The sequence below is a fragment of the Panthera tigris genome, chromosome E1 (assembly GCF_018350195.1).
Source record: "Panthera tigris isolate Pti1 chromosome E1, P.tigris_Pti1_mat1.1, whole genome shotgun sequence".
Classification (NCBI taxonomy): domain Eukaryota; kingdom Metazoa; phylum Chordata; class Mammalia; order Carnivora; family Felidae; genus Panthera; species Panthera tigris.
Genome location: NC_056673.1, coordinates 36,128,855 through 36,154,009, shown reverse-complemented (window position 1 = coordinate 36,154,009; position 25,155 = coordinate 36,128,855). Strand labels below are relative to the sequence as shown.

General features: G+C 52.7%; 2 protein-coding genes across 3 annotated transcripts; both read left to right on the top strand.

Moving 5' to 3' along the window:
- The first annotated feature begins 96 nt into the window (after nt 1-96).
- ATP5MC1 (ATP synthase membrane subunit c locus 1) lies at nt 97-3,187 on the top strand. 2 transcript variants are annotated; one of them, XM_007085722.3, is made up of 5 exons: nt 97-189; nt 743-790; nt 1,680-1,757; nt 2,455-2,633; nt 2,966-3,187. In XM_007085722.3, exons 2-5 carry the CDS (start codon nt 752-754, stop codon nt 3,078-3,080), a joined length of 411 nt encoding a protein of 136 aa, XP_007085784.1. In that variant the 5' UTR covers nt 97-189; nt 743-751; the 3' UTR covers nt 3,081-3,187. The 2 variants fall into 2 exon arrangements, with proteins under 2 accessions (XP_007085784.1, XP_007085783.1); XM_007085721.3 differs by having other exon boundaries at nt 182-259.
- Nucleotides 3,188-9,581: 6,394 nt separating this feature from the next.
- On the top strand, nt 9,582-24,437 carry UBE2Z (ubiquitin conjugating enzyme E2 Z). Its single transcript, XM_042965844.1, has 7 exons — nt 9,582-10,013; nt 12,014-12,086; nt 14,027-14,214; nt 16,275-16,386; nt 19,307-19,419; nt 19,858-19,948; nt 22,353-24,437. The coding sequence occupies exons 1-7, from the start codon at nt 9,697-9,699 to the stop codon at nt 22,521-22,523; spliced, it is 1,065 nt and encodes a 354-aa protein (XP_042821778.1). The 5' UTR covers nt 9,582-9,696; the 3' UTR covers nt 22,524-24,437.
- The last annotated feature ends 718 nt before the right edge of the window (nt 24,438-25,155 follow it).

Sequence of the window (25,155 nt, the reverse complement as noted above, 5' to 3'; positions counted from 1 at the left end):
TGGAGGCGGGAACTGCCACGAAGCTCCTGTGGAGAGAGAGGAAGAAGCTGCGGAAAGCCAATAAGAAAGGAGGACTTGAGGACGCTAGCCAATAGGGATGCGGGGGGATTGCGGCCAATGAGAGTGGTGGGACCTCGGGACACGTGGGTGGGGGAGCTGGACGCTGAGACCTAGAGCTAAAGCTGGGAGGTGAGTCAGTCACCTTGAGCGGGGCAAGCGCTGTGGTCCGAGCAGGGGCAGCGGGGCAGTGGGAGTGCAGGTGACTTGGGGCCGGAAGCCAGCGATTGGCAGGGGTGTGGGCTGGGCTGTGCGAAAGGGCGTTTGCCCCCACGGCCGGGAGAAGCGATGGGCGTCTATATCCTTAACTATTAATGTTAATTCCCAACGGTAATGAGCGATTAACTGTCCCCACTAAGGCGGGCCGAGGACAGCTGTGTAAAATGGGCAAGACTCTGCACGGCACCTACCCAGTAGCTGCCTCCAAAAGTCTTCCCGGGAGACCATCCTCTTTAGCAACATTTCCTTCCTGGGGTTCGGGCCTTTTTCCTCTACCGAAGATCTCCGTGACCTTCCTTTGCAGATCCTTTCGCGCTATCCTCTGACCTCTAATGCCCTCCTCATCTGGGGCACGGTGCAAGGAACAACGTGGTCCAGGGAGGACGGGCGGGGTGTAGGAGACGACCGAAGGGCGCCACTATAAGCAAACGACTAGGTTGTCAATGAATCTTTTTTTCCTCTGCAGAGTGAGAAAATGCAGACCACCGGGGCACTACTCATTCCTTCTGCTCTGGTAAGCTGCGGCTCCGGTGTGATCTGTAGTGCCCGATGTGGGAGCCATCGATGTTTAATGAATGAACTGAGAGGAGCTTGACATCCTGATGATGTTGGCTCTCTGGGGAGGCCGTAGTGATGCAGTTAACCCCTGTTTATTGAGACGTGTACACCAAGCTTTCTTGGCTTTGGAATGTGATCGGAGTCTGGATATGACCTTTACCCCCATTCTGGCTTGGCCATAGCCGGATAGCCCACGGAGGCGGTCATTCTCAACCTCGGCTGCGTGTTGGAATCATCTGGGGAGCTTTAAAAAAATCCTAATGGCCAGGCTACACCCTATGGTGGTGGAATCCATGCATCTGTATTTTTTAGAACTCCCCAGGTGATTCTCATGTTCAGCCATGTTTGAGAACCACTGCCTTCCACGGAAATATTTCAAGAAAGCCACGTTACAGAGGGCTCTGCTTAGATGGTTGTTGTTTCAGGAGCCTCACCAGGCTTACTGGCCCAGTCCATTCAGGGAGTGTAACAGTGAGTACACTTCAACAAAGTAAGATTTCCCCCTTCTGATTCATTGGTGATCTGGCTCCAAACCCTCCTACCCGGTTTGATGTTAGTGTGGGTTCTTGTTCCCTTCTGACATACCGACAAGGGCTGTGCCCATGGAAGTGAACTTTGGTACCTGCTTTTAAATGGGAAAGTTGCCACCGCCAACTACACCTGGGTCTCAGGGCAGCGGTCTCTGGTGCAGGCCTATCCGGTAGGAACAGGAATACATTAATTGACCTTGAAATATATTGGGCTTCTTTCCTGTTGGTACTTGTAGTTGTTTTTGACAGAAGTTCGGCGTGTGGGTTTTTCTGTACCCCTTGCTTGATCTGGAGCATGTGTCTTTCACTTTACAGATCCGCTGTTGTACCAGGGATCTCATCCGGCCTGTGTCTGCATCCTTCTTGAGTAGGTCAGAGATCCCATCTAAACAGGTAAAGGAATATGGGCCCTCTTATAAATTTGCCCAGGGGCACCTGGCTGGCTCAGACGGTGGAGCATGTGACTCTTTATCACAGGGTTGTACGTTTGACAACGTCCCTACCACGGGTGTAGAGATTACTTAAAAATAAAATCTTGGGAGGGGCACCTGGGTGGCTCAGTCGGTTAAGCGTCTGACTTCGGCTCAGGTCATGATCTCACAGTTTGTGAGCTCGAGCCCCGCGTTGGGCTCTGTGCTGATAGCTCAGAGCCTGGAGCCTGCTTCACATTCTGTGTCTCCCTCTCTCTCTGCCCCTTCCCTGCTCATGCTGTGTCTCTCTCTGTCTCAAAAATAAATAAACATTAAAAAAAATAAATAAAATAAAATCTTGGGAAATAATTAATTTCTCCAGAGAGGGGTTCTTCAAGATAGTGGACTGCGGGCCAAAGGGGGAGGACAGACAACCCATGGTGCCTTAACAGTTCTAAGTGCCCCAAGGTGAGAGCACCGGAGGTGAGAAGTTTGCAAAAGTGAGGTCTCCCTGGCCCCTGGTCTGAAAATGGGCCCCGAGACTAATTCCCGGCATGCCCTGCAACCTACCTGCCAGGCAGTTTGCCAACGGTTTCGGGGCCCCGGTAGGTCGGGTTGGGATGGAGTCAGCCACCTGTCCTTAGGGCTCACTACCTCTCCTTCCCGACTTGCCCCTCTAGCCGTCCTACCGCAGCTCCCCGCTCCAGGTGGCCCGGCGGGAGTTCCAGACCAGTGTCGTCTCCCGGGACATTGACACAGCAGCCAAGTTTATTGGCGCCGGGGCTGCCACAGTTGGTGTGGCTGGCTCAGGGGCTGGCATCGGAACAGTGTTTGGCAGCCTGATCATTGGCTATGCCAGGTAAGATGGGGGGTGGCCTAGAGCATCTCCTAACATAAATGCCACCCTGTCTGGGGGAGGCCTCAGCGGGAGCTCCCACTAGCTTGGGGGGGATTTCATCGACCTCCTGTTCTCTCCAGGGATCTTTGAATCAGAATTTAAATGCATTTCCAGCCTGAGTCATTTAAACTTAACCTTGTTGGCACGCTGCTTCCCTGTCCAGATCCCCAGGATATAGACAGGCTAGGCCCTTTCCCAGTTTCAGCAGCCCCCAGTCACCTAACTGACGTGTGTCCTCTCTCCCTCCCCTCTTCCTCTCCCCTTGGCTGGCATCGATCTCTTGTCCCTGGCAGGAACCCGTCTCTCAAGCAGCAACTCTTCTCCTATGCCATTCTGGGCTTTGCCCTGTCTGAGGCCATGGGGCTCTTCTGTTTGATGGTCGCCTTCCTCATCCTCTTCGCCATGTGAGGTTCCACGAGGGTCGCCCACCCGTCCCTGCTGCTTGGACTTCAGGCCGTGCCTGGTGCTGGAGTGTGCTAAGCTTTACCATTAAACACAACGTTTCTGTAAACCCATATGCCTGCGCCTCTCTCCTTTGCCCCTGGGGCGGGGGGGGGGAGGGGCTTGGTGGAAAGGAGGGACAGGGGAGCGGGAGCGGGTCACCAGTTGGTGGTTTGGAACTCCCCAGGGCTGAGAAATAGCACTGCAGTGATGTAAGAACATGGAGGGTTCCCTTCGCTCCCCGGAGGGAGCACGGACTTGCCTGAGTGATTGGTGCTTGTTTTTCCCTTCAAATTTAATACAACAACAGGTCACCCTTTTGAGGGGCCTAATTTGCACCAAGGTCTCATCCAAGTGTTTTACGTGTGTGTCAGCCACCCTAGAATTCTAGGTACAGTGGTTATACCTGTTGGGCACACGAGGGGACCGAGGCTTAGGGAAGCACAGCGTAACGCGCGTCCAGTGTGACAGAGCTGGTCAGTGGAAGAACTGGGGAGCCCACCTCAGGCCTTTAACCCTTTAACTGCCTGTGTTGTCCCGTCTGTTTTCACTGTGGTCACACGATGAAGGTGGCACGGACAGGGAAACCGTCCCAAAGAAGTTACAGAGGCCCGTTGGAAAGAAATGGAGGGGGGCCTCCTGGCTGCGTTTAGCCCCACTTGTACGTTTCATTTTCATTCTCAATTAGCCTTCCTTTGAGTGTCTGAACGTTCTGGGAGGTACAGTCCCTTTTCTTGGAGAATTTACGATCTTAGCCTTGGGAGGGGTAAGAAGGGTGAGGTTTTTTTTTTTGTTTGTTGTTTGGTTTTGTTGGGTTTTTTTTTTTTTTTTTTTTTTTTGGTTGGTTGGTTGGTTTTTGGTTGAACCAACTAACGAATTGGTTAGAGAGCCTTGTGCCCATCTTTATCTCAGCCTGTGCCCAGCAGGCTTCCCCAGCTTGGCTAACGCGGGGCTGACGGCCCAGCTGGTAAGTCCATAGCTGCTGCTTCCATTAGCTACAGCCCGAACAAAATGTACCACGCTTTGTCTCCAATTGGATGGCTTCTAAAGGAGTAAAAGTGGGGTCCGCTTGTGAAAACCCTATCCCTCAACTTAACTCACAACTTGGGGAGACAGTGAAACCAAGAATATCCCTAATTAACGTCAAGAACACCTTCTTAGCTGAAGGGCAGCTAGCAAAGAGGGTTAAAGACCAAAAACTGAGTTTAATAAGAATGGATTGAATTGTGCGGCGCCTGGGTGGCTCAGTCGGTTAAGTGGCCAACTTCGGCTCAGGTCACGATCTCGTGGTCCGTGAGTTCGAGCCCCGCGTCGGGCTCTGTGCTGACAGCTCAGAGCCTGGAGCCTGTTTCGGATTCTGTGTCTCCCTCTCTCTCTGCCCCTCCCCTGTTCATGCTCTGTCTCTCTCTGTCTCAAAAATAAATAAACGTTAAAAAAAAAAAAATTAAGAATGGATTGAATTGATATGCAGAGAACAATCCTCAAGTGGTAAATAAACACCCTGCTAGTTGTCCCGGGGAAGGCAAGGAAATCTAAGGTCCTGCCCTTAAGGAGTTTGGGGCCTGAAGAGAGTCCTTAAACCATGAACAGTATTGCAGGACCGTGAACAGTAAACGGTACTGCACGTTGAATACCTGGGTATGAAAGCCGCGTGCTATAGACGAGGAAAAGCAAGGAAGCTAGTGTTGTAATAACATCAGCTAACGTTTGAGGACCTGTATGTCTGGCATAGTGCTAAGCACTTTCTGTGAATGGCTTCCAACATCCCTACGAAATAAGTCATTTGGTGGGTAAGGAAAAAGAAAGGCAGGTGTGGGGACCTGTGTAAGTCACGCAGCTGATCAGTGAAGCCGGAATTCAAATTCCAGGACCCAGGCTCTTAGCACTGTGCTGATTCCTCTAAGCTTCACAGAAGTTCACCGACGTGCTCCGTATCACACACAGCAGGCCATGGATTCCAGTCCAGGCCCCTCTAAGATTCATTCAACAAGCGATGGTCGGCTGCCACAGGGTTTCTCAACCTTGGCACGTCTGGGGCCAGACAATTCATTGTTGTGGTGGGTTGTCCTGCTTTGGTCCTCTTAGCCTCTTTACCTTAAGTAACTCTCTCAAGGTTGTCCACAGCAAGCCAGTGACAGACCCTGAAGCGGAGCCCAGGAACCTCCAGGCAAAAGACAAGGAATGGAACTAAGGTCGAACTGGCCGCCGAGGTGTCCCCAAGGGAGCAATGGATTAACTGGTAATGTTATGAAAACGGAACGAGTAACCCTTTGGGATGTCAGGCTGGCATCCTTCCCAGGTCGCTACCCTCTAATGGTAATCAAGGCGTGGCCTCCAGGGAAGATAGTTTTTGCCAAGGGGCTGGCGGGAATTTACCTTGGTCATCGGGCTCCAAACAGCCTTGGAATCACTGGACTTACGAGTCTAAATCAGCCAAGTTGAGAAGGTAGTTGGTGGACCCGTGGAACCCTAGAGAATCAGGGGAGAATGCTCCCCCGCCTGTAGCAAGGCTAGTCAGTCCATTACCAATGAGATTCTTTAGTCTATGGTCCGTGGGCGGAACCATTTTGCTTAGTGCAAAATATTGGTAAGTAGACACAGAGGTGTATTGAGAGAGGACCCATTATGTTCATTATATTCATTATATTCTCAAGAGAGGTAGTGACCACTACCTTAAGAGTTCAGCATGGATTTGGGACTCAGAGGGGAGTGCAAACGCCATCCCTGCCACTTCCTAACTGGGTGGTTCACTCCCCTGAGACTCAGTTTCCTCATCTCTAAAATGGGGATGAGGACAATTCATGGTGGTTGGGACAACCACGTGGGCTAATACAAGTAAACACATACAAAAAACAATTTAATATAGCTATTATTACTCAGAAGCCTCAAACCTCCAGTCCAAGTTCTGAGTTTTCCTTTTAGTCCAGGGTTTATGACCTGGATGGGAGCTCTTAATCTATCCCTGGCATCGAGCCCAAGACCAAAGGCCGGGGGCCCTGTAGGGAAAGGACTGCTCCGGAGGGGCACAGGACTTTGGGGAAGGGAGGAGAAGGATCTTCGTGATTTAGCTTTTTTAGACAGGGTGGAGTGACCTGAACTCTAGGACACTCGCTGGCCTCTGTCCTTGGGGGAGGACACTTGCCTTGAGGTCATGAGCAAGGTGCTACCAACCTTTGTCGCACTAAGAGATGGCTCAGTGCAGGGCACTCTCCAGTGCTTGGATCCAAATTCAGGTGGGAAGATCGCTTAGTTGGTCATCTGTCCCCAGAGGACATGGGAGAGGCTTCAGAAGGCACACTCCTGCCCTCTAGCCACGTTGCCAGAAAAGCCGCCAGGTGTTTTCTTACAAGCCGGTCAACACTGGACGAAGTAATGCCAGCTTGAAACATTCTGCTCACCTCTTCCTGGCCCTTCTCGTCCCCAGCTTAGAGGCTTCCTGGAGTTCCCCTGGTAAGTGGTGAGCTGGTCCTTTAAGCAGCTGCCATGCTCTACAGCCCGGTCAGGCCTTGACTTGAAGATTCATTGTGCAAGCTTGGCCCAGCCCCTTGGAAAGAAAATGGAGGGGGGGGCGGCGGAAGGAGGGAGAATTCTAGAGATCATTCATGGCCGGTGGGGGAGGCCAACTGGCTACCGTGGCCTCATTTCCTCTCTGTCCCCGGGTCTGCAGCAGTCACTGAATGTCAGTTCCTAGAGATACAGGATGGGTGCCCCATGTTTTCTGCCCTCGATTATGTCATATGCAGTAGCTAGACAGATGAGTAACCAAACCACTAAAGTAAAAAGTAGGTGCTATAATAAAGGCATGAATTACTCCCGAGGATGGAGTAATTGTAAATGACTAGTTAATAGTAATAATAATACGCCTGGAGGTGGTAAGGTTTGGCAGAGAACGTAGTATTCCAACCTGCCTCGAAGATGAGTAAGACTAAGAGTTAATAATTATTGAACATTCACTTCGGCCAGGTATGGTGCACATTCATTCTCACATCATCACATCATCTCTGCTTTATTATAGCTACTGTCATGTTACCAATATGACTGATGAGGAACAGAGGCTCAGAGTTTCAAAAACTAGGATTTCCCCTGGTAGAGTAGAGGGGAAGAGTATTCCAGATAGAGAAAATATGAGCAAAGGGGCGCCTGGGTGGTTCAGTCAGTGAAGCGTCCGGCTTCGGCTCAGGTCACGATCTCGCGGTTCGTGAGTTCGAGCCCCACATCGGGCTGTGCCGCTGACAGCTTGGAGCCCGGAGCCTGCTTCGGATTCTGGGTCTCCCTCTCTCTCTGGCCCTTCCCTTCTCAAGCTCTGTCTCTCTGTCTCTCAAAATAAGCAAACATTAAAAAATTTTTGAAAAAAGAAAAAATATGAGCAAAGGCCTGGAGGAGAGACGGTACATGGGCAAATGGGAGGCTAATTATTTGGACGGTGCTTGCCACTCTACAAAACATTTCTGGGATTGTCACACATCATCCTCAGAAAAGCTCTGAGAGGTAGGAATCCTCACCATCCTCTGGATGCAGAAATAGACTCAAAAGAGGATATGTGCAGAGAGGTACAGATGAAGAGCTGGGCTCTCTTTCCTCTGGATCTAAGGTAAATGTTTTGTGTCCATTGAAAACAACAGTCCAGTAGTAAGGAGGGGACCACACCGAGGAACCCTCTCACCCCGTGGGCCGACTTCGGGCCTCTGCAGTCTGGAGCCGTGGAGTAATGGAGTATTGTTTTTCTTGGTGTGAGATTATCAGCGAGTCGACTTTTGACCATCTTCCTAAATAAACAATACCCAAACAAAATTCCAGAATCCTCCAAACATGAATAAAACATAATCCGAATAGGCAATAGATGCACACAGTGGTTAGAACTTTTTCTCTGGAGGGGCAGCTGGGGGGCTCAGTTGGGTGACTCTTGATTTCAGCTCACATCACGATCTCACGGTTCATGGGTTCAAGCCTTGCCCGGGGCTCCACTCGGGTAGAGCCTGCTTGGGATTCTCTCTCTGGCCCTCCCCCACTCTCACACGCGTGCGCGCACACACACACACACACACACACACACACTCTCTCTCTCTCTCTCTCTCTCTCTCTCTCTCAAAATAAATACATTAAAAAAAAAAAACCAAAACAAAAAAACTTTTTCTCTGGAGTCAGACAGATTTGGCTTACAGCCCCAAATCTGTTGCTTGCTCTCAGCGTGACTTGTGTGAAGTGACAGAACCTCTGTAAGCCTCTGTTTTTCCATCTATCAGAAGGGACTAATAATAGTACTTCATAGAGTCGTTGAAAGGAATAAATAAGACAAGGTATACAAAGTACTTGGCACATATTAAGCACTCAATAAATGTCAGCTAAAGAAACAAACGTCGAGCCTCAATAAATGTTCCCCATTATCATGCAAGTCCATGGTCCCTTACTGGAAAATTCACGACACAGTGAAAACTGGACTTCTCTTCTAAAAAACAAGCCGGGCGGCTAAATATAATAGAGTGCGGCTAGTTGTTTGGCTTGTATGAATATTCATACACTTTGCTGTCGAAATACCAATGTTGTTACTGGGTGCTGCTCCAGACCTTCCTGGGAGCGTTACTCTAAATTCTGAAACACATCTGGCCAAGGGTGTCCCGATAAGACTATGAGCCTGTGTTCTTGCCAGGGAGACAAGGGAAAGCTTTTTTTAGAAGGCTTCTGTTTTTCTTAGCCCATAGTATGGTCTTTCACCTTACATGTCTCAGGGGTCTTGAGGAAGCCTCCCAGAATTGAAACTCACAGTCCCTGGATTCCTGTGTATTCAAGGACTTGTGGGAAGAAAGAAAAAAAAAAACAAAAAACAGACACGAGCTTGGAGTCAGGAGGCCTGATTTTTCTTCCTTTTACCAAGCTTCTCTAGGTCTGTTTCGTTATTCCTATGGCAACGCCTAGCAACAGTGCCTGGCATTTAGTAGCCCCTCCATAAATGTATATTGGATACACTCAAATGCGGGAGTTTTTCACTCGCAGGCTCGGATTCCTTCCTCTTGGTCCTGTTGCACGCCGGGGGCAATGGCAGCCTGCCCTCCGTGGGTGAAGGTGCGGGGAGCAAGGATAAATTAGAGGTTTTCAGACAGTAAAAGAGCCCGCAGCAAGTCGGCTCATCTACTCGACGCTCCCCCAAGGAAGCTGGATCCCCAATTCTATCCCACGGACACAACCGAGGGTCGCTCCCGCTAAGGGTGGGGAGAGGATCCTTCCTTCCTCCTCTTATCACACTTGAAAATAAAATATTCCACGGCACTGGGCTCTCGGCCGCACCTCGACGTCCCGGCACGCCTCAGATCCTCCTCCCACAAAGCGGGGGACCGACGCAGGCCCGTAGCCCTGGCGGAGCCGGCTCGCTCCCACCCCCTCTCGCCCTGGAGGACCGTGGGTGGACGCTCTTGCAGAACGCCTCTCGCTGGTCGGGCGGGGGTGGGCGGAGCCAGCGCCGCCCGGGCTGTGGAAGCGGAGGGTGGGGACACTCTGGCCCGGCTCTCGGTGGTGCGGGAGCGGGAGGGAGCAGCGGCCGCTCTGGTCGGCGGACGTGCTGCCGAGCAGTCCCGGAAGCGAAGCAGCGATGGCGGAGAGTCCAACTGAGGAGGCGGCGACGGCGACGGCGGGCGCCGGGGCGGCAGGCCCCGGGGCGAGCGGCGTCGCCGGTGTTGTTGGCGTTAGCGGCAGCGGGTTCGGGCCGCCTTTCCTGCCGGATGTGTGGGCGGCGGCGGCGGCGGCGGGCGGGGCCGGGGGGCCGGGGAGCGGCCTGGCTCCGCTGCCCGGGCTCCCGCCCTCGGCCGCTGCCCACGGGGCCGCGCTGCTTAGCCACTGGGACCCCACACTCAGCTCCGACTGGGACGGCGAGCGAACCGCGCCGCAGTGTCTACTTCGGATCAAGCGGTGAGCCGGGGTTTTTCCTCCCCCAGCCCCGAGCTCCGGGGCTCGACCTTCCCCGCCCCCGCTTTTACCCACTACCCCCCCCCCCCCGCCCCGCCGCCCGCTGCCTCCGCGCTTCCCTCGCGGCGGCCCAGCTCCAAGGCCCACGTCTTGCCAGCCCGGAACGTCGCGATCCAAGTCCCCTCTTCCCCCGCCCGCAGCTCCACACGTACCAAACCCCTCCTCGAGTGCCCAGGTCCGACCCCGCCCCTCGGCTCCCTCCCTTGAGCCCTTCGTCTCGGTGCCCCATACCCTCCCCCATACCTCCCGCCCGAAACCCGACCCTTTCGCGCTTCAGCAACACCCCCTCCCGTCTTCCGCGCCGCCTCTCTCCCCCCTTCCCCACCCCAGCCTCGCTAGATGCTGCCCGGAGGCCCCACCCATCGTCCCCCCCCCCACCCCCGCGTCGTCTCCTCCGGAGCCCCGTTTGTAACACGGCTTGCTTTCCTTGGCTTCAGACTCGAGGCCAACCTTTCTTTTTATTCCCCATCTCTTCAGACCCTCTCCCCAAGTCTGGATCGCTTCCCTCACGTACCCGCAGTCTCCCCTTGAATCACTTCTGCAGAACCCCGAAGCTGTCCGCTCTCACACCTGTTCCAGGAAACGCACGCTTTCTCCCCCCACCCGAGTCTCACTCTGGCTTGTAATATCCCACTCAGGACTTTCTTGTGTTTTTCCCTCTGGGTCATCTGGTTTACTTTTCCGAAGCAAATCCACCCTGCTCAAATATAGGAACAAAGGCCCAAGTCCTTTCTGTGCCTATTTCTTGGGTGACTGACCTCAGATCCTATCATTTAATAGATAATGTTTTTTTGCAAAAATGCTTGGCGTAGTGTTTACTGCATAGGAAAAGAGTAATGCTTTTTAGCCGCTTCTGATCCTGAGACCTGTTTCTTGATGACCAGCCTCTTCCTCTCCCCGTACCCCCCACTGCAGCCATCCTCCCCTGGGTAGTCCCATCCCCCACGCTCGGAGTCCCTTCCCGTGTCTCTACCTACCTTTCAAGGTGGTGATAAAATTGAGCAGCCCGCTGTGTGTGAAGTGTCTGGCCCAGTGCCATGCCAGCTCCATCCGGGTTGCCACCTCTAACTTCAGAACCTCAGCACCCCCCTCTCTACTCCTGTACAGTCTTCCATCCCCGACTTACCTGTGAGTTGCGCCAGTACTGTTTCCCCTCTGCTCTGTCACTTGTTTGCCCTTGATGTCCCTATGTACCCTAGCAAGTCCCCAGGCTTTTCCCACCTAGAATGTCCTTTAGACCCTTGCTGACGGCTGATGCGTTCTAGGTTGTGCAATCCACCCTACAAATCCTCCCGTCTACAGCAGCCGCTGCGTGTCCTTCTCTCCTTCCCGGTGTGAGATTCTCGGCTATTTCAGAGGGTCCTCCTCCCCCTCCCGTTCCACCCACCTCCAGTCTGAAGAGATCCCCCCCCCCCCCGCCTTGGACTCCTGGGCAGGCAGACCATTACTGCCCCTCGCTAGCTCACTTGCTTCCTACAATCCCCTTGCCAACAACGGTCCGCTGTATGGTTTACAGCATTCGTTTCTTAGTGGAGTTGGTGATGTCTTCCCAGCTACTGAGCACTCTTCATTTAGCATTCAGCGGTAGTACCTGGGAATCTCGGAGGTGGGGAGTGAATGAATTGCCCTGTGGGAGGAAGAGAGAGTAAATGGGATGTGGCTTTTCCAGGGTGACATCTGATGCCATTGGGATCTCTGATTTTTTTTTCCCCCTCCCCCTGAGGAAACAATGCCCTTTTGATAATAATTCCGCTCTCTGCTTGCCTGACGAGTACTCAGCTGAGGTTTCTCAGCCAGCGAGACAGTGCAGACATTTGTGGTACCAAGCACCACTTTCTCGAACCCTGGCCTCATTGAGGTGATAACAACTGTTCTGCTCAAGGGATTCCCCTTTTTTCTCCTTTCCCTCACTCCCTTCCCCACCTCCTCTTGGTGTTATACAGGGATATCATGTCCATTTATAAGGAGCCTCCTCCAGGAATGTTCGTTGTTCCTGATACTGTTGACATGACTAAGGTATGTAACTCGGAAGGGGTCGGGGGCTACTGGGAAATTGGGCCCAGAAAGTTGGAAGAGCCTAAAAGAGTATCCAGCCCACACCTCTGATTACAGAAATGAATAAATCGAGATCCCAAGAGAGTCCGTGGCTTGCCCAAGGTCACCCGGTGAGGTGGAGCAGAGACTTGAACAGGTGTCTTTTATTTGGGTGCCAGTCGGTCTGGCTTGGAAAATCCCTGTTGATGCCTCTTGTCCCAGCCTGACTATTGTCAGGACACTCTTTCACTCTCAAAAATGCTCCAGTTTGGCTGATAAATGATATGATCACCCTGTTCCTTTTAACTACCCAGTTCTTCCCCATCCTGCCACTCTTGGCTTTTAAGTAGGGTGCTGTAAATCAGATGTGGAGAAGGTTGGGATGGGGCGAGCCTGAGTAAGCAGTTTATGCTTAAAGGGCCTTGTTCAGGCTCCTGTCCTTACTGGTTACTGTCGAATATCCGTTCCATCCCAAAGACCGTTCCTGTCTTGTCCTCCACATAAACATGGAGGAAGCTTAAATTCCCTTGGCGTGGATACCCAGGCCTCTCTGTCATTGAGTGCTCTACCCCGGGGAGTCAATGTTCACTTGATCTGATGTTGTGAAGAAATCAGATTTCCTAAATCGAGGAAACTCTCCATAGTTTCACATTCCCTTACAGTTAAAAGTTCAGACGTTCTAGTGTTGGTATATCTATTTTTTTGTTTTGAATAGGTTTCCCTGTAAATTGATTTTTTTTCTTTTTATGTGGTTGGAAATGTTTTTCCTGGGACATCTTGTCCTCAGTCAAGTGTCCCTGTTCCTATGCCAGTCCCCCGGGTCCCAGAACTGATGTCATGTTGATGCCATTTGAGCTTGTTATTCCAAATGACTGAGGGCAAAAAGATAATCCGGGGTGCCACCCGCGCAGAGTTGGGACTGAGGCATTGGATTGCAGGGCCTCTTTCGTCTTGCTGTTAAAATTCTGAGCAAACCTAAATGCCTAGGAGCCTTTGTAGAAACAGAAATATAACGGGGTCCGTTCACCTTTTCCTCCTTTCAGGAGAGGAAAGCTCGTTCAGTGATTGTGGCCGGAGGAAAAGAGTTTAGCGTTCTGTTTTAAGTGCTGCCGATTTTTTTTTTTTTTCCTTTTTAAACTAACCTACAGTATCGGGGAAATTTCTGGGGATGGTCTGATGGCTCCAAATGGACCCTGAGTTTTCCCCGTTACTCTGTGTGTCTTTGACCCAGCTGGAGGCTGCCTGAGCCACATCCTCCACAGTCGGTTTGATCCCATGCGGAGGAAGCAGACACCCTCGGCCTCCGTCACAGCCCTCAGCTCTGCGCTGTGACTGCCACTGGTGCTGTGGCCACCAATCCCTCTGCTCTTTTCCATTCATCTTACACCCCCCACGCCCAGCTTTGTACCACGTAAACAGGGTGGAGTTGCCTCGTAGGCATGTTTAACCTACGCAGATCCAAACGGACGGACTCCCGTGAAAACATGCATTCGTTTCTTAAAATCAAACACGCTAGGATAATATTTTACACATGCCAACTTTAACTCCACAGCGGTGTTCCATCTTCATTTGTATATCTAACACTGATCAGGGAGGCCCAAACAAAAAAGCACGCCGCGAGGGAGTTTTAAGGGACCCTCGAGGGAGGGTGATTTTGACGCGATTCGATCTCCACCTTGGGCTCTAACCTTAGAACCGTAATCCCTGAGTAAGGCGCCCCTCCACCGGAGTGGGATTTCTCAGAATTCCAGACATAACTTCTCGGTATGAGTGAGGACAGGCTGTTCGGGCTGCACGGTGAGGATATGGAGGATGGAATACCAGATGAAGGTCCTGCCTCTGGTGTGGGTAGCGAGTGGAAGCCAGGAGGGGTTGGGATGGGACATCACCTCACAATTTTGAGATGGGGTTTTATTTTGCAGATTCATGCATTGATCACAGGCCCATTTGACACTCCTTATGAAGGGGGTTTCTTCCTGTTCGTGTTTCGGTGTCCGCCCGACTATCCCATCCACCCACCTCGGGTCAAACTGATGACAACGGGCAATAACACAGTGAGGTTTAACCCCAACTTCTACCGCAATGGGAAAGTCTGCTTGAGTATTCTAGGGTAAGAGGAGACTTCTAAGTGGCCAAGTTGGTTGTTAGCAAATAATTCCTGCAGGCCAGCCTGTATCAACCAGGGTTCCTCGCCTGAAGCACGGAACACAGCAAATGACTGGAGTGACCGTTTCCTCATTTTTCCCCAGGATGGTACACAACCGTATATCATTCTAGGTGCAAAAGAGAGAAGTTAATTTATGACCCACAACGGATGCTTCAGCGAAGCGATTTCTCCCTGAGCGCCAGCGGCACCTGGGAACTTGTAGCCCTGCAGATTCTGGGGTTCCACCCTAGACTTAGCACATCAGAAACTCCAGGGGTAGGGCCCAGCAGTCCGTGTCTTCCAAGCCCTCCAGGCGATGTCTGGCGCAGTCCAGCCTGAGAACCACTCCCTTAGGGCCTCAGGGCTTAACCTCTCTCCCGAACGGGTTGAGAAAGGCCGCGGGTCTATGCCATGTAAGGTTGTGGGTGTCTCGTTTCTGAGTCTCTCAGTGAGTGGCTTTGGAGGCGGTGGTAGTGATGAACACGATTCTGATATGTTAACAGCTGAATGAAAAACGAGGTTGGAAATCACATCAGGTCAGAAACAAGCTCCAGGAACATTTTGAGTCTGGGTGCTACTGAGATTTTGCTCCGTGCAGTTCTCACTCGTTCCCTTTCATTGCCCTTTGGGGGTTACCAGTTCAGAGTGGAAACACCTTCTAATGTCTTCTGGATAGCTCTTTCTCGTGTGGGTGAATTTCCCTAGGGCAGAGAACAAGTACAGGTTGAAGTTGGGAAAGTTGCCCAAACCGGCGGTACGGTTTTCTCTCTTGTCCAGCAATGTCTGTCTTGTCCAGCATGTTTCCCAGTGTGCGTGGGGGAGAAGGCAGCTGAATCAAACTGGAGATCAGGATTTCTTTTTTTTTTTTTTTTTTTAAATCTCTTAGATCCAGGGACGTGTTCTGTGATGGTGGCAGTGAGGAAGTCCTTCAAAAGAGGCTGCCCTTAAAGAGATCTTTTATGTCGTCGGGGTTTTTGTCTCTGCTGGTAGGATAGCGGTATATATAGCCCACAGTGGTGAAGGCACTCCGTTGTTTCCGTGTGACATTTGTGCGTGACAGCGTCTCTGTACGAAGTTCTCCGCTAGGCCAGGATAAAACTGTTTTGAACAAACAACAGCCCACAGTAGAAACAGGGGAAGTTAGATGGCAGGGTGAACGTGGCAGAAATGGGTGGGGTAGAAAAGGAGAAGCTACCTTGACATTGTGAACTTTTCCCATGAAGCGTCATAGGGTAGAAGATTGGCCAGTCAGCTTGAACAAGCCTGTCCTGGCTTAGGTTGTGTTCGGCCTCCAGATCAGGTGCCAGCTGAGCTAAGAAATGTCATGTCCAAGCTGCCTTCCTCCTCCGATACGCAGTCACGTATGTGGAGGAGAGGACCGGTCTTGTTCTGGATGCTTTGCAACTCTATTATTTCAGACCCTCTGCAGTGTAGAAATGCCCCTTACCCCCTTCCTGTCCTTTGGCAGCGTTCTGTAGTCTTCAGAGAATTCGACGCTCTCTGGGGGCTGGATCCAGAACGGGATCCCTGATCATCAACACCCCCCCCCCAACATGGCCTCTAATCAGATGGCTTCGGGCCCCTCTGTGCCTGTCTCTCCGCTTCTGTCTCCTCCTGACTCCTTCGCCACCCTTAAATAAGGAAGCTCTGAGATCCACAGAGGTTAACATTTAGACTGCCTTTGAGGCTGTTTTCTTACCTTATTCCTTTCATTTTGATGAATGGAACCTTCCCTGGTTACTGTTTCTTTCTTAGGCCAATGAAAATCCCTTCAAAGTTATCTTGCTTGCTTTACCCTCTTTTCTTTTGTCCCACTTGATAAGAGGATTAGGCAGTTGACTGACTTCTGGTGAATGAGGGTGAGACAGGCTGGGAAATTCCAGAGCATTAATAGTGAAAGAGAAACGTTGAGTCACTGATGGTGCTGTGGTGTGGCCAGGCCCCAGGGTACTGGTGCGCTAGTCTTTCGGTGACGGCCTTCGAGCTGGCCTCACCCGGCTACTCCCCTCTGCTGTGTTTTGCAGTACGTGGACCGGCCCTGCCTGGAGCCCAGCCCAGAGCATCTCCTCTGTGCTCATCTCCATCCAGTCCCTAATGACTGAGAACCCCTATCACAATGAGCCTGGCTTTGAGCAGGTAAGACCGGGGCGGGGCGCGGAACTGTGGGCAGAATACTGGGTTTGAAGAGATCAGAGAGGTCTGCTTCGGGGTCCTATTTGTTTGTCACCATAGGAGGAAAAGGGAGCTGGTTCGTGGGCTCCTTAAAAATGAATTTTTTTTCCTCGTAAGCCCTGATAACACCGTCAAGTTCTTGCCACGTGACTTGGGTGACTCTGCAACGTGGGAATGAGTGGAGTCATCCGGAAATTAATTCTAAGCCTGCTTTGGGGGCTGTTTTGCAGCCGGTGGGTTCTTCTGCACGTGTCCATTCTCCAGTACCCCCTTACGGTACTTCCTGGTGACTCCTACTCCCGGAGTTACCAAGTGCTGTTAGCTAAAGAACCACGGGAGCTACTCATTAGCCAGGGCAACCATTTTTGGTCAAGGGACGCCGGGGGGGGGGGGGGGGGTCGGTCGGTTAAGCGTCCCGACTCTTGATTTTGGCTCGGGTCGTGATCTCACGGTTCGTGGGTTCAAGCCCCGCATCAGGCTGCATCAGGCTCCGCCTTGACGGTGCGGTGCAGAGCCTGCCTGAGATTCCCCCACCCCACCTCCCTTCCTTCCTCCCTCCCTCTCTCTCTCTTGTCTCTCTTTCCCTCTCTTGCTCTGCCCCTCCCCCACTCGTGCGCGCACGCACTCTCTCAAAATAAATAAACCTTAAAAAAAAAAAAAGGAAAAAAAGAATATTTTAGTCAATGCTACCGAAGAGAAGGCAGAGGAAAGTTGTATTTTCCAAAGGTTTGCAATTTGCCAGCTACTGCCGAATTTTTATATATAGTATCTCATTTAATCTCTACTCGGGGTAGCTGTTGTTATCCCCACTGTCAGATGAGGTGTTGGTCACGTGGAGAGGTTGATTAACTTTCACAAAGACACCCAGATCATGGTAGAACCCAGCATTTGCCTGGAACCCAGCGTTCTTCCATTGTTTAAAACTGCCTGCCAGGATTACTCATGAGTACAAGAAAAGAGTTCCAGTGATAATCCCCAAAGATTATAATTCTGTCTAGGTGATTAAAACAGTTAACTGAGTTTTAAACTATGTGGAACAAAGGGAAGTACCTTTTAAGAATGAACAAAAGTTATTCCCACAACCATCCTTTCCAAACAGTGTATTTGATTTCAGGCTTCGGTAGAAATGGAAAAGGGCCTTACTCACTAACCAAGGAGCTGATTTTAAGGTCTTTCCTTGTTTGGAAATTTAACAGAGGTGACTGATTCTTTTCTTTTCTTTTTTTTTTTTTTAAGATTTCATTTTTAAGTAATCTCTGCACCCACTGTGGGGTTCGAACTCACAACCTTGAGATCAAGAGTCGCACGCTCCGCTGACCGACCCAGCCAGGCATCCTGTGACTTTTATTCTTAATACCCCGAAACATTCTCACTTCACAGCCTCCTGGTGTCCAGGTGGCTTTTTCACAGCTCCCCAGAAGGAAGGAAGTGCCCAGCTGATCCATTTCTTAAGTCTTTTTTTTTTTTATATATGTTTATTTTTGATAGAGACAGAGCACAAGTCGGGGAGGGGCAGAGAGAGAGGGAGACACTGCATCCGAAGCAGGCTCCGGGCTCCGAGCTGTCAGCACAGAGCCCGACGTGGGGCTCAAACCCACAAACCGTGAGATCATGACCTGAGCCAAAGCTGGATGCTTAACCGACTGAGCCACCCAGGCGCCCCCATTTCTTAAGTCTTAAGGCTAAGCAACTTCTTTCTTAAGTGACTGAAATGGCTTAATGACAGGAAGAGTAAGTACCCTTGTTGGGCCCCACCCAACTTTGAAGATCTCGGAATCAGATGAGGTCCACTGTCCTCATTTGTCTTCCCCGCCGTTTTCACGTGCTACTTGCTGTTTATCAAAGTAGTCACTGACAGTCCAGCGTCCCAAAGATAACGTATCACCAGAAAGAACATAATGCGGGTAACAAAAGAACTGACCCGCGGGGGGACGCCTGGGTGGCTCAGTCAGTTAAGTGTCCGACTCCCGATTTCGCCCCAGGTTCCTGATCTCATGGTTTGTGAGTTCGAGCCCCGCGTCGGGCTCTGTGCTGACAGCGTGGAGCCTGCTTGGGGTTCAGAGAACCGACCCGCTGAGCGCCAGCTAGTAGTTTGCGTGGTGTTTGACAGGTGGGGACTACTGTGGCTCTCCTCAAAACGTTCAGCACGCCCCACGGCACCCCCGTGATCTCACTGTGGTGCATTTTGGAAACCGTGGCAATGGGCCGAGGGTGTGTATCTCTTTCTTGTTGAAAGAAGTGCTGGGTTTTTAATCAGAGGCCAGGGTTCTGATTGCCGGGCTGGTGGCAGGAGGAGCGTTGAAGAGTAAAGGAAGAGTTACGAGGATGGAAAACCGTACCCCCTTCCATTTATACCCGTGCGCTCGTACCGGCTTTCTCCAAGTTGGGGTTTTCTTTTGGAAGATTCAAGTTCCCCTTCGATAGATTCATATCAGTTGGTGCAGTGATGGGGGATCCCTGCAGACCTGAAAAGGAGTTAACCGGGAAGCATCCTGGTGTCTATAGAGTTCTTCACTGAGACTCCTGATAAGTGTGCCTTTTTTGTCCCGCCACCATCCCTCCCGGTGCTTCTTTCCCACAGAATCGACCTCAGAGGCCTCTCGTTTCAGCCTTAGGAAAACGGTGACGGACCTAGGTTGCTGCTTACAGGTCGAGTGACCCGTAACGGAGGATGGGTATCGGCCCGAGTGGCGGGGGAGGTGAATGGTCCCAAAAATAAAAACTTGGTTGCTCTTCGAGGATCTGCCACCCAGCCGGAAAGGTGTTCTCTGGATTCGTCTGCGTGGGTCACGTGCCCCGTGCTCATCGTGAAGTCTCCTCCTGTTGACTTTTCTCTTTGCCTAAATTTTGTACTTGGATACTCTGGTATCTGTTAACGTTGCAGGAGAGGCATCCAGGAGACAGCAAAAATTACAATGAATGTATTCGGCATGAGACCATCAGAGTGGCGGTCTGCGACATGATGGAAGGAAAGTGTCCCTGCCCTGAACCTTTACGGTATGTATGCGTCAGGAGAGTCAGTACCCACTTGGTACTCGGTATTGTTTTTGGAGGTTTAGCTGGTTCGTACCTTTGAGAGTCTTCGGGGCAGAATCCAGCGTTGGGCACCAGGGGAGATACGGAAAAAGGAAAGATGTGGCTCGTGCCCGAGGGTTACTCGAGAGGAAGTTCGGAGAGCTTCTCTTTTCCTGGGAGAGTGCCGAGCCTGCTGGGAAAGTATTAACAGTCACTCTCCTTGAATCATCCCTAAGGTAGGAGAGAAATCAGCCACGGGCCGTCGGCTGTTCCTTTTTCCATTTGCCACCGAAAGATTTCTGTAGGATGCCACACCCGGGCTCGGGAACTCTTACTTGGTTTGGCAGCGAGGCTAGATGACGAAGGGGGGAGCCCTCCCCTGCCGTGTTCCTCACGTCAGCTTCTCTGCCTCTTTTCCAGAGGGGTGATGGAGAAGTCCTTCCTGGAGTATTACGACTTCTATGAGGTGGCTTGCAAAGATCGGCTGCACCTTCAGGGCCAGACTATGCAGGTAACGCAGCCCCTGCCACTGACTCCAGACGCCTTCCCGCAGACCCTGTAAGCCCCCCGCCCCGGCAAGGATAGCGCCCGCAGCCCTCAGAAGTCAGAGCCGAGAGCAGCTTGGTCCGGTTTGAGCGGCCGCGGCCCAGAGAGGAGACTGCCTTGCCTGAGACACGCGGCATCGCTTCTCCGTTCTTGGCCTAAACGAGGCGCTCACGAGTAGAGTCCGAACCGTCCTGCTTGCTCGTCTGGAATGCCTTCCCTTCGTAGTAGTCTTTTCAAACGCGAGAGCTTTCGGCCTTCTGGGAATCTCCGCGATTACAAGGGCGAATCCCCTATTGGAGTTCGGTCCCTAGGTCAGAGGGGTGCTCAGAGAACGAGGCCGCGGGAAGCGTCAGATGTGTGGCGCTGTGGGTTGGAGGGTTCCCGTGGCAAAAGATAGCAAGCCCTTGTGTAGTCTCTGCCTCTACCGGGGAAACGTACTTTCCACTTCCAATAAGAATGCAGTGCTTAGGGGCGCCTGGGTGGCTCAGTCGGTTAGGCTTCCGGTTAGGCTTCCGTCGGCTCAGGTCAAGATCTCTGGGTTAGTGAGATCGAGCGCCGAGTCAGGCTCAGTGCTGACAGTGCGGAACCCGCTTGGGATTCCCTCCCTCTCTCTCCCTCCCTCCCTTCCTCATGCCCTCCCTCTCAAGTGCACTCTCTCACGTGCTCTCTCTCTTTCTTAAAATAAACTTTAAAACTCCTTTAAAAAAAAAAAAAAGAATGCAGAGTTTAGACTTGTTTTCAAGAGGAGATTCTTACTAAACCAAATTGTAAATGGTCTCAAATATTAAAAAACCCGGTTGTTAAGAGGACGAGACTCCTGCTCTCCCGAGGACCAGGTCTTGTGTCTTTTGGGTCATTTACTGGCCGTCTTGCTTTAGAATCCTGCTGACTTGGGTAAGTGACTGACATGTCCTTGAGGTCCCTCCCCAGCTCTTTCTGAGCCTTTTCCCCCGCCCGGTCCTCGCCACCAGCCGCGGGGGTGAATGTCTTCTTTCCTCCGCTGCTGCTTACAAATGGCGGTGTCCCTTTCCTTCCTTCACGGACTTTCCACCCACCTGCCACGTGCAGACTCACAGGGCAGGGGCGCCTGGCTGGCTCAGTGGGTAGGATGTGCGACTCTTGATCTCAGGGCTGGAAGTTTGAGCCCCAGCGTTGGGTGTAGAGATTACTTGAACAAACAAAACGAAACAACCTCAGAGGGCAGGGGCGGCTCAGGGTTAACTTGTTTCCTAATCCCCTTTTTAGGGGACATGGGAGGTGCTTCCTCCCATGGTTTCAGGAACCCTTAGTGCTGGTATTTAAAAGCATTTCCATCGTTCACCCTGTGGAGGAAAAATAACTCGTGATGAGAGAAGGAGAGGGAGGAGCAGCGTCTGGGGAGGAGGGAAGTGGGTGGCTCTGGAGCCCGGGATGAAAAAGGGAAGATTTGAAAAATTGACCGCCACAGAGGGAGTGTGGCGTCCAGCCCTGGCGGAGCGTAACCCTCGTAAGTGGCAACGCGCTGGCGCCCCGGGGACTGTGATCTGTGTTCCCTGGCCCCTGACCCTGAGGGTGACGTGTGGGTAAGAGTGTGGAAGGCGTTTATGTGCGAGAAGCAGAATGTGAGGGGAAAACCGGCTGGCTTTTCGGGACTCTCGAGGAAGGCGGTCCCCTCGCCTGAACCCCGGCCCCGCTGCTTGGCCGCCGTGTCCTCTCTGTGGCATTTTAAATTCCTTTTGTTTATGCCCTCCGCTCCAACCATAGTTCTTCTCGAGACTCTCGGGACCGTGAACCCCTCTCTGCAGAGTGTTTGGAGATCTTTGATCTAGGATTGAGCTGGGTGGCCCTGGAGTCATGCCCAGAAACCTGGACAGGAAGGTGGTGACAGGTCTCCGTGGAAGAGTGCACGGGTGCTTAATCTGGAAGTCAGAGCTCCTGAGTTCTCGACCTGCCTGTGACGTTGGAAAAGCAAGTTCCCCTTTGTTGAGTGTGGGAAAGGAGGATAACTCTTCTCTCGTGTGGTTTTTGTGAAGTGAATTGAAAACCAACCCAGGCACGCTTCATGATTACGGTTCTGGTCTTCAATTTCTGTTCCTTATCTACCTCGCCTTTCCTCTGACCTCCCGCATAGTGGCTTGCTTTCAGGGAACAAAAGTACATTTTCACGTTGGCCCCAGCCGGACCTGTCTGGGGTGGTTCACCTGCCATAACGTTCCTGAACTAGTCCTGTGTCATGTCGTCCGCTGTTGGCCCCCGTCGGTGCGACGCCCTCCTCCGCTCCCGGGACTCCGAAGCGGAGCGGGCGTCCCGCGTGGGCCCGGAGCTGCTGTCTCTAGGGTGAGCTGTCCAGACTCGAATCTTCCATCCCGCTTGTCTCCTTTCCCCCACAGGACCCTTTTGGAGAGAAGCGTGGCCACTTTGACTACCAGTCCCTCTTGATGCGCCTGGGACTGATTCGTCAGAAAGTGCTGGAGAGGCTCCATAATGAGAACGCCGAAATGGACTCTGATAGCAGTTCGTCTGGGACAGAGACAGACCTGCACGGGAGCCTGAGGGTTTAGACCCTGCTCCCTTCTCCCCTTCCCCCACTCAAGAGTCCCGGCAAAGTCCCTTCCCCCCCACCCCAGGGACGGAGAGGCAGTGTGTATCTCCCTCCAGACGTGACGTCATCCTGCAAGATGGCAAGAACCGAGCAAGCTCGGATCCCAGGGTGTGGGAGCGGGGAGGCCGTTCCTGATCTGACCTCCCTGGCTCTCGAGCATCCGGGGCCATGTTCATCCCATAGCAGGGGCCCAGGTACCTATGCAGGAACACCCGGGGCGAGGGCCCCTGGCAAAAACACGGCAACCGACACACCTCTCCACGGGGCCGGCTCCTTAGGGATAGGTGGGAGACAGGCTGTAATTCCAAGAGGGAGTGTGCCCACGCGACGTATGGGGTTATCTGGAAGGGAGCTTTGGGGAGGGGGGGGGCTGTCTGTGACACTTACGCAGTCTGGGTGGTTGTCTGTCTGTCTGTCTGCAGTCTCGAAGCAGGGCTTCCCAGCGCCCTTTTCCCCCCTGCCTCTCTTCTCCCACTACTTCCCATGGGCCAGCATAATTTTGTGTTTCCTAATTTATAGTCACTGTTCTAGACAGACCAAAGAGAAGGAACAGTGGTGGAGTCTAGGCTGCTGATCAGTAAGCTTTACCTAGCACCTGAGCACCTTTCTCCTCTGCCCCGCATTCCCGCGCCCCTTCCCGGATTGAAGACAGAAGGGGACTGGCCCCGGGACCGAACCGAGTCTTGGTTAAAAGCCCGCACAGGCACCCTGAGAGGCTGATTTTGTTCCCGCAATCACTGATTTGAGAAGTTCCCCACACAGCCAGCTGCTGTGTATATGGGATTGGAGCCACTACATAGAATAGTTTCTTACAGATTTTCAAAAAGGCTAGTAGCCACGACGAGGGCACTTCTGAGGGCGGGGTGCGGCGGGGAGACTGATGCTCGTCCTGTTGCGTTTCCGTTTGGCTGTCCTTGTGTATTTTCACCCCAGCCCCTCCCGCGCCACCGCCCCCCGCCCCCCGCCTCAACTTCAATGCCCAGGAACCTGTGGGGAGCAAGGTAGGCAATGGCGGGGGGGCGGGGGGGGGGTGGCTGGGACTCTGGGCTCCCCTTCTCGCCACTCCCCTCCCTCTCCCTCCCGGCTGCTCTGCCGCTGGCTCTAAGGGGTGTCCCCTGGCTGTGTCGCTTCTCTGTCTGTATCTAGCTACAGTGATTCTTTAGCCGGTTGGCTCGGAAAAATGGGCTTTAGGTGCCCTGTGGTACTGGGCGTTGAGGGAATCCAGCCTTCCCCTTTTTGGTGTGTTCGCCCCATATTTTCCGGATTCTTCCCGTTAAGGCTCCCAGTGGGGTGTCGGTGACCCATGTGACGCAGGGCCTCAGGCAGCATCCAGCCACGTGGAAGGGAGAAGGGAGAGGAGACGGCGTACCTGCCCCGCCCGCTGCCGTGGAGGCGGCTGCCTGGGGGTCGTGGTGGGACTTCCCTGGGGGAGTTCGGGGGTGGGGGGGTCGGGCACAAAGGAGAATGTCCTACTTGGGAGGGCAGGAAGCTGAGAAACTGGACAGGACGTGGGCTTGGGGAACGGAAGTTTATCTTGGATACCGAAGGCCGAGTCTCTTAACGAGACTCAAAAGAGGGACCCTGCTTCCCATTTCCCTCTTCCATTCCCAGAGCTAGCGCAGGGCTTAGAAGAATGCCCTTGGTCTGTTGGTCCAGTGGTCGTCTGTCATCCATTTTAAGTGTTCCCACTTTCAAGTGACAATCCTCTCCTTGGCCCTGCCATGGGCAGAGCATGTCTGGCATACCGGCCCGACTTTTACGCCCTAATCTTGAGTTGAGGAAATATATGCACAGGAGTCAAAGAGATGTCTTTATATCTGACTGTACATAAATGAAGTTTTTTGTTTTTTTTTTTTTCTTTTTGGTGCAATAAAGTTTGTTTTGGCAGAAGGAGGAAGCGCCTGTGGGTGTGGGAGGGTTTGCGTGAAGGGAGCGTGGGTCTCCTCGACAACCACACCTCTCCCCTGGGTCTGGAACCGTCAGGGAGGAAGAAAGCGCTCAGTGAACCGTCTGGAAGCTGGAAGCTCCCGCCTATGTGACCTGGGTGGATGCAGGGCTGCTGGTGACCAGTTTCCCGCCCACCAGAAGGAGAAGAGCGTTTCGTGAGCCCCCCTCGGGCCGCCAAGGAGAGGAGTGCCACCTTGGCCTCGGCTGCTTCCAGAGAGATCCAGGTCCTACAAGGACGGGCAGGCCTCGAGTCTGGGCACCTGGGCTTGGCCCGAGTGTCCCTTGGTAAGGATAGGGTGTCCATGTTCGGGATAATCCAAACCACTGGGTTTTCTGTTTTCTGGCACTCAAACAGCCCTCAGGAGCCCAGCGTTCGGAGACCGTGGAGACGCTGCTTCGCGCAGCCTCCGCCCCACACCCCTGTCCCTACTGGGTAAACAAGGCCCCCGCTTTCCGGCGCAGAGGCTTTTCTTCCTGGCTGACCACGGGCGTGGGGAGAAACTTTGCAAAATGCCGCCCCGTGCCGTGTGCAGCCAGGATACGGGAAAGTGAGGGGGTCTGATGGGAGTGGACCTAGCTCTGGCTTTTCTCTGCTTCTTCCGCCTGGTGGCCTCTGGTAGAGGACTTGGACCCTTCGCCTGAGA

Excerpts from the sequence above, each read along its gene's own strand:
- ATP5MC1 (XM_007085722.3), top strand. The coding sequence starts at position 752 with ATGCAGACCACCGGGGCACTACTCATTCCTTCTGCTCTG. Across the intron at positions 791-1,679 it reads TACTCATTCCTTCTGCTCTG|ATCCGCTGTTGTACCAGGGA; the intron begins GTAAGCTGCGGC and ends TTCACTTTACAG. Across the intron at positions 2,634-2,965 it reads CTGATCATTGGCTATGCCAG|GAACCCGTCTCTCAAGCAGC; the intron begins GTAAGATGGGGG and ends TGTCCCTGGCAG.
- UBE2Z (XM_042965844.1), top strand. The coding sequence starts at position 9,697 with ATGGCGGAGAGTCCAACTGAGGAGGCGGCGACGGCGACGGCGGGCGCC. Across the intron at positions 12,087-14,026 it reads ATACTGTTGACATGACTAAG|ATTCATGCATTGATCACAGG; the intron begins GTATGTAACTCG and ends TTTATTTTGCAG. Across the intron at positions 19,420-19,857 it reads CCCTGCCCTGAACCTTTACG|AGGGGTGATGGAGAAGTCCT; the intron begins GTATGTATGCGT and ends CCTCTTTTCCAG.